The sequence below is a fragment of the Myotis nattereri genome, assembly GCF_964212035.1.
Source record: "Myotis nattereri genome assembly, chromosome: X".
NCBI classification, from domain to species: domain Eukaryota; kingdom Metazoa; phylum Chordata; class Mammalia; order Chiroptera; family Vespertilionidae; genus Myotis; species Myotis nattereri.
Genome location: NC_138078.1, coordinates 8,857,176 through 8,865,677, shown reverse-complemented (window position 1 = coordinate 8,865,677; position 8,502 = coordinate 8,857,176). Strand labels below are relative to the sequence as shown.

The window sequence follows — 8,502 nt, the reverse complement described above, 5'->3', positions numbered from 1 at the left end:
AACACATTTTGTATTGATGAAATATTCAGGAAATTCAAGAGACTAATTCATCACAAACTAGTAGATGAAAATTAAGGGCCACCCTAACTAACCGGTTTGGCTCAGTGGATAGAGCGTCGGCCTGCGGACTGAAGGGTCCCAGGTTCGATTCCAGTCAAGGTCATGCACCTTGGTTGCGGGCACATCCGCAGGTGTGCAGGAGGCAGCTGATCGATGTTTCTCTCTCATCAATGTTTCTAACTCTATCCCTCTCCCTTCCTCTCTGTAAGAAACTCAATAAATTTTTTTTTTAATTAAGAGCCTGATTAAAGACAGAACTCATTTTTGCATAGATTTCCTTTCTACCAATTTTCAGGTGAGAAGATCGAAGGTTTGAAATCAAGTGTGTGTAAACAATAAATTTCAGCTTTAGAAGACTGCCTTTTTGAACAGACCAAAAAACAGAAAGGGACCAGAGTTGTTCACCTGTTCTCTCACTGGGAAAGCTGATCAGTGCTTCTTGAGGCGAGGGCCCTGTTACCCACAGCACATCAGCACCAAGAAAGCCAAATTATCTGACCCCACCCAGGTATAGTGAATCAAACTTGACGTGAGCCTAGCAGTCTGGGTCTAAACAAGCTGGAGTTGATGCAAGCTCAAGTTTGAGAAACCCTACTCTACACAAAAGCAAAAGCTAGATGCTTTACAGCTTCTCCAACACAAGCCTGGGTTAATGCACTGCAGACAGAGTAGGGAAGTTAATGCTTCATGCGGGCCCTACACCTACAACTGAGCTTTCTGCCAGGAAAGCCAGCACAGGTTCCACTCAGCAATCCACCTGGCTCTGGCCAGAGTCCTGAACTATAGCACGAGTGTCACAGCACACCCTGCCCTGATATATACCTGAACTGTATGAGTCCCAATGACTAAGAACACACCTTAGTCACGGGAAACCACCTCACCTCTTCAGCCATCTGCAGAAGTGCTTTGTTATTGTTTTCCCACTTGGTACGCCATAATATTGTTTCTTTTTCCAGTTTTTTTATTTTCTTTGTCATCTGTGAATCAACACAATCGCAAATTTAAATTCAAAGTTCATGTCTTAGCTTAAAGTTCCTGTCCCACCACAAAAACGTTTGAATATTCCTCCCCACCCCCATCACTGCGCATGCCTGGCCCAGCTGACAGCTGTGCCTGAACGCTGGTAGCAGAGCTTATTTCAGAAGCTTCTAGGAACCAAAGCAGGGGTTTCATATTATGAGAAAAAGAAATCTAATCTCAATTTTGAGGCAGCAGCACATGGAGGAAGCTGTCACACATCACACTGAACTCAGTTAAGCTGGAGTGTATCTTTCATTCCATGTGGGGGGTAGCAAGAGGTGAGAACCTCCTTCTCCCCAAGTTGTACGAAAAAATGGCCATGTTTCTGAGTTTTCTGTCTGAATTGGATAATTCATCTGATCCTTGGAAGGAAGAACCCCCAAAGGATTAAAAATTGGGTGCTCTACCACAACCTCTGAGACATCAGTTTCAGAACTAGAGGCAGCATAATTTAGTGATGACTCCAATAACCAAATTTGCTAATAATAAAATGGGTCCAGAAATAAAAAAAATGTTTTTAAACCTATGCTACATGACCCCAGTTTTCTTAAGTTCAGAATGAGATATACCTATGCTCACCAATGAGCCCCATATTCAGGATTCCTTTATGCAGTATTGTCCCTCAGCTCTGATCCCAGTGGAGGCACCGAGCCAGATGCTGGTAGCAAGGAATAAAGACAAGACAGCCAGCGCTGCTCGGTGCATGGGTTACAGCCATGAAACTACAAGGCCGAATGGGACAAAGGCTGTGGAAGAGGGCATGAAAGATCTGGGTTGAGTGCTAACCAACAGTGATCTCTAGCCACTAGCAGAGAGGAAATGTGTTCCAGTCCAGAGGATTCTCCAGAAGGATCCTGGATTGGGGAGCCCCCGTCTTAAACTCTTTCACCTCAACAGTGCCCATGCATTGGATGGAGCCCACAGCTAGTGTTCACTGTGCGTTAAGACTCCCCCCTCGACTGGATCCTCAGCTGAAGGGACTGGTAGGCGGAACTAATCTGCAGCTCACTGAATTCTACAGATTACTGAGTCTAAAAATATCTGAAGGTAGTAATTTGAGCACTTAACATGGCTAAGCACTGTCTAAAATACTCTACTTTATGAAGGGAAGGTATTTTTGTTATTTTTAACAAGGAAGGAACAGAAAGGTGCAGAAAGGTTAAATAACTTGTCTATGGTCACACATTATATGATGCAGTAGGGACATTAACCCAGAACCAACACGTAACATTTAGTAATAGTCATGGCTAACACCAAATGCTTACTTACAAAGTGCAAGACACTGATGTACTACTCCCCAGCCCACCACCATTTTTAAAAAGCCCCCATTTTTAAGAGGAATATGCTAAGTAAACTAAGGATGGATGGGTATGGATGTATTTTGGTTCTTAGTTGACATCAAGGAAATCTCTTTCCTTAATGTAGGCAGGAAAGTGAAACAAAAGCCAAACAATTGGTTTGGTTGAGGGGAAAAAAATTCAGTGGGACTATAGTTAACACAAAAGAAAAGCTAAAAAGGTAGGAACACCAATATATACATATCAACTAACCAAAATAGGCAATTACTGTTTCAGGCTTGTATGTCTTTAAATAATTTAATCTCCAAGGACACAGAACTATGTGAAGGGGGAGTGGGGGAGAGGAATCACCTGAAATGAATAAAACATGACACACACACACAAAAAGAAACCACTTTATTTCTAACAAATGGTATTTAATAGAGGAATTTGCTTTAATAAAGACAATTTAAGTGCACAGAGATCACCAGCTTTGTGAGGTACACACAGGGCAAAATAACCAAATATGATGTCACTGGAGGATCAGAAAAGATGGAAGATAGTACCATAAGAACAAACTCATCCAAGTAGTGATCATGCTTAAAATAGCTTCTTTTTCAAATTCCCTTTTAAGTAACATTCTACTAAAAATATGCAAATACCTTTTCCATTTCCTGCCGGAAGGTTGTAAACAGTTCATTGCTTTTTGCCATGGTAGTCTGGAATTCTTCAAACTTATCCATATAAAGAGAAAGCTACAGAAAAAGGTATAACATATTCTGAGTTCCAGGTAAACAATTTAAAATCCCAAAGACTTTCATAATGAACACACTATGGTTAAATGTTAATTGTTACACAACTGACAGAAATAAGAACAAATGCCAAAAATAGATGTGAATAAACTATTTTAAACAAATAAGAACAAATGTGCATCCAATCCTTGGACAGTAGGCATAGATGGCTGAAGTCCTAATAACCAACAGAAATGCACCAAAACTTAGGAAATCTGTTGATTTAACCATCTTTTCAGATGTAATGTTAAAAATGTAAAAATATTTACTAACTTCATTCTGCCAATTATATTAAAAATTGAAGAACTGCCCAGGCAGCGTGGCTCAGTGGTTGAACATCAACCCATGAACCAGGTCAGTTTGACTCCCGGTCAGAGCATATGCCCAGGTTGTGGGCTCTATCCCCAACGGGGGCCATGCAGGAGGCAGCCGATCAATAATTCTCTCTCATCATTGATGTTTCTATCTCTCTCACTTCCTCTGAAATCAATAAAAACATATTTTTAAAAGGAAAAAAAGTGTACTAGGAAAAGAACATTCTTTTAGAATACTACCTGCACAATTCTTAGCTTGACATCAAAGATATCTTTTTCCTTGACGTAGGCAGGAAAATAAAAGCCAAAGAACTGGTTTGGTTGGGGGAAAAAGAATTCAGTGGGAGTACAGTTAAAAAGAAAAAAGCTACAAGGTAGAAATACTGATTTTTCTTTTAACTCCTACTCTCAGAGAATTTTTATACTAGCTCGTAAAATAATGCTAACCAAGAGGCCAAGCAGAATACAGAACAGGGAGTCACCTCCCCCTAGAACAGGAATTCAGAGAAGGGGGTACACAATAGGGGTCAGAAAAGAATAATTAGGGAAAGTTTCAGGTGGGCGAGGCCTGACCTAGGCCTCAAGGGTAGGCTGAATTATTTTAGACCAGAAGGGAACCTTTTAGAGTCCATCTAATATGATTATTTTCAGGATGAGAAAACAGGCCCAAAGAAATACAATGTTTTGCTCAAGGTCACACAATACATGTAAGGAAAGCAGAGAAGAATAAAAGATCATCAGTCCTAGCTGGTTTGGCTCAATGGAGCATTGGCCCTCAAACTGAAGGGACTCGGGAATAGGGAATTCAATTCCAGTCAAGGGCATGTACCTCTATTGCAGGCTCAATCCCTCGGGGTGCTCCGGGGACATGTGGGAGGCAACCAATTGATGTCTCTCTGACATCGATGTTTCTCTCTCTTCCCCCTCCCCCTCCACTATCTCTGAAAATCAATGGAAAAATGTCCTCATGTGAAGATTAACAACAAAAAGATCATCAGAGACCAAGAAACAGCATAAGGGATGCCTTTTCACTTTTAGCAGTGCTGCATGAGGAAAATTAAACCACCATGTGAACAGGCCTGACCTAGGCCTCAAGGATAGGTTGGAGAGGGAGTAGGATGTGAAACTGACAGAACCAACCCACCAGTTATCAGGTGGGGTGGGCATATAGAGAGCACTTAGAAGCAAGCTCTGCTGAATGTGGGAGGGAGAAGCAGACTAGAAGCACTGTTACCAGTGACGAGCTAGATAGCCAGAGCATGCCTGCAGAGAGGTGAGGGCTAGGGCAAGGATGAAGACATTTAAGGGAATATTGCAGAAGAGTGCAGAGGACTTGTGAGCAGTCTGGAAAGGGACAATGACAGTGCCTCTGAGGCTGCTGGCCTGGAGGGGGAACAACAGCAGTGCTCAGGCAGAATAGGGAGTTCTGGTACTTTAGGGATATAAGCAGTTACGGCAGTTTTTATTAATGCTTCGTTTTTATTGAAGATGGCACACACAGGCAGACTGCCCCATCTGAGAGGTCAATGCTGGCCTACTCTGGTAGTCAGTCAGTGGGAACTACCATGACACCTGGACTCATGTGGATGGATTTACAAAACAGTGGGTCAAGATACACCAAGTCTATGAGATCATCAACAAGTTCTGGAAACTGACACGGTAAGAGCACAGAATGAGACCGACTTTTGGGAAGGACAGCCACATTCAGGGAGCGGGAAAAGGAAGAGGTGACAGCAAAGGAAACAAACTAATGATCAAATTACATGACACAAGGTGACACAGATCAGACAAAAGTTGCACTGGGTCCGGCCAGCATGGCTCCGTGGTTGAGCATTGACCTATGAACCAGGAGGTCATGGTCTGATTCCTGGTGAGGACACATGCCTGAGTTGCAGGCTTAATCTCCAGAAGAGGGCATGCAGGAGGCAGCCGATCAATGATTCTCATCATTGATGTTTCTCTCTCCCCCTCTCCCTTTCTCTCTGAAATCAATAAAAACATGTATTTTTGGAGAGAAAGGGAGGAGAGCATGTGCTGGGGGATGGGGATGGTTGGGGAGAGGTCAATGGAAGAAAAAGGAGACGTATATATAATATTTTACACAATAAAGAATTTAAATATATATATACACGTTTTTAAAAACCACCAACAAACCACCATAGCCTGGCCAGTGGTTGAGCATTGACCTGTGAACCTGGAAGTCATGGTTCAATTCCTGGTCAGGGCTCATGACTGGGTTGCAGGCTCAATTCCCAGTATGGACCATGTAGGAGGCAGCTGATCAATGATTCTCTCTCATCACTGCTGTTTCTATTTCTCTCTCTCCCTCTCTGAAACCAATAAAAACCATATCTTTGAAAAATAACTAATGTTGAGTCCTTACATTAAAGAAACTAATTATATAATAAATTTTTAAAATGAGTAATACTTTTTTCAACAGAATGTAATCCAGTTAATTGAAAAAGGTGAATTATAGGTACAAACGCCTAATTTCCCTTGTTCATAAACACATGGGAAGTCTTTTCTGTACCTTTTCGTTGAGAGGGGACGTATATGGTACCCTTACTCTACACAAGGCAACCATAAAGGAAGATTGTGTTAGGAAGAACCTAAGGGGTCTGGATTGAAAAATAGGCAGGCCACAAAGAAAAGCCCAGGCCCAGATGGCTTCATAGGTGAATTCTACTAAACATTTAAATGAGATTTCTGATTACTCTCAAATTCTTCCAAAAAATTAAACAGGAGGGGTCACTCCCAAACTTATTTTACAAAGCCAGCATTACCCTGATACCAAAGCCAGATAAGGCTACTACAAGCAAATTACAGCCCTAACCGGTTTGGCTCAGTGGATAGAGCGTCAGCCTGCGGACTGAAAGGTCCCAGGTTCGATTCAGGTCAAGGGCATGTACCTTGGTTGCAGGCACATCCCCAGTGGGAGATGTGCAGGAGGCAGCTGATCGATGTTACTCTCTCATGGATGTTTCTGACTCTATCCCTCTCCCTTCCTCTGTGTAAAAAATCAATAAAATATATTTTTAAAAAAAGAAAATTAAAGACCAACACCCCTAATGAACATAGATACAAAAATTCTCAACAAAATACTACCAAACCGAATTTTTAAAATTTTTATTTTATTGATTTTTAGAGAAAGGAAGGGGGTGGGGAGATAGAGAGAAACATCAATTTGCTGTTCCACTTCTTTATGCATTCATTGGTTGCTTCTTGTATGTGCCCTGACCAGGGATGGAACCTGTAACCTTGGAGTATCGGGATGATGCTCTCACCAACTGAGCTACATAGACAGGGCCAAGCAAACTGAATTCAATCGCCAATGATCAAATGGGATTTACACCGGGATGCAAGAATGGTTCAATATATGTAAATCAATAAATGTCATACACCAAAGATAAAAATCATGATTGCCTCGATACAGAAAAGGCATTTGACAAAATTCAACATCCATTCATGATATAAATGCTCAACATATTTGGCATAGAAGGAACATACTTCAACATAATAAAGGCCATATATGAAAGACCCACAGCTAACATCATACTTGACAGTAAAAGGCTGAAAGCTTTCCGTTTAAGATCAAGAATAAGATAAGGGTGCCCACTCGCACTACTTCTACTCAACACTACTGGAATGCCTAGTTAGAGCAATTGGGCAAGAAATAAAAGGCATCCAAATTAGAAAGGAAGAAGTAAAGTTATCTCTGTATTGTTGATGATCTAATCTCATATATAGAAAATCCAAAGACTCCACCACGACAGAACGAATTCAGTAAAGATAAAAAAAAATGCAAAAATCAACATATAGAAATCAGTTCCGTTTCTATATACGAACAACAAAATACTTGAAAAATAGAAATAAAGAACATAATCATCCTGGTATACAATAGCATAAAAAACGATAAAATACTTAGGAATAAGTTTGAAGAAAAAAAAGAAAGGTCTATAGCAGCCGTGGGCAAACTACGGTCCGCGGGCTGGATCCAGCCCGTTTGAAATGAATAAAAGTAAAAAAAAAAAAAAAAAAGAACGTACCCTTTTATGTAATGATGTTTACTTTGAATTCATATTAGTTCACAAAAACATTCCATCCATGCTTTTGTTCCGGTCCTCCGGTCCAGTTTAAGAACACATTGTGGCCCTCGAGTCAAAAAGTTTGCCCACCCCTGGTCTATACACTGAAAACTATAAGACACTGATGAAACTGAAGAAGACAGAAATAATTGGAAAGATATATTCATGTATGAGAAGAGTAATTAGTACTATTAAAATGTCCATACTACCTAAAGCCATTTATATAGTCAATGCAATAGAACAAGGTTCCTGGTTCTATTCCCTATCAAAATTCCAATGGCATTTTTTTTCATGGAAATAGAAAAAAGCAATCCTAATATTTGTATGGAACCACAAAGAACCTGAACAAAGAAATCTGTAGAAAGAACAAAACTGGAGGTGCTATGCTTCCTGATTTCAAACTATACTACAAAGCTAAAGTAATGAAACAGTATGGGACTGGCATAAAAACAGAGACCAATGGAACAGCACTGAGATCCAAGAAATAAACCTACACAAATATGGTCAACTAGGCTGATGAAAACCAAGATGGCGGCATAGGTAAACACCGGAGATTGCTGCTTAGCACAACCACTTCAAGACTACAACTAAGAGATGGAACGGACATCATCCAGAACCACAGGAAGGCTGGCTGAGTGGAAATTCTACAACTAGAAGGAAAGAGAAAAGCATACCAAGACTCAGAGGAGCTGCGGTGCGGAAGTAAAGTACAGAGGTATGGAGGCGCACGTGGAGAGGGCTGGTGGCTGAGGACACGGTTGTCTTTTCAATCAGTAGGGAGTCTCAAGCTCTGAGCTCCAGTTCCGGTTTGAGTCTCTGGGGACCCAGGCTCATACGGGAGAAACTGGACTGTCTGGCATCGGTCTGAACTCGAGGGCAGCTTCCTCTCAGAGGTGCTTGCAGCGATTGCCGGGACACTGAGAAGCAGGGCCTCTGAGGGCAGCCATAGCTGCTT

At 41.3% G+C, this 8,502-nt stretch overlaps 1 protein-coding gene across 2 annotated transcripts in view; it reads right to left on the bottom strand.

Annotated features, from left to right (window-relative positions):
* Positions 1-8,502, bottom strand: part of TXLNG (taxilin gamma) — a gene marked incomplete at its 5' end in the record, with an annotated part of 53,194 nt that overhangs the window by 3,194 nt on the left and 41,498 nt on the right. Inside the window, 2 exons of one of the 2 annotated variants that reach the window (XM_081081878.1) lie at positions 942-1,037; positions 3,020-3,112. In XM_081081878.1, coding sequence (XP_080938004.1) covers positions 942-1,037; positions 3,020-3,112 — 189 coding nt within the window. Of the gene's footprint in view, positions 1-941; positions 1,038-2,758; positions 2,893-3,019; positions 3,113-8,502 lie in introns of those variants that run through there. The other variant, XM_081081877.1, reaches the window with a different exon arrangement.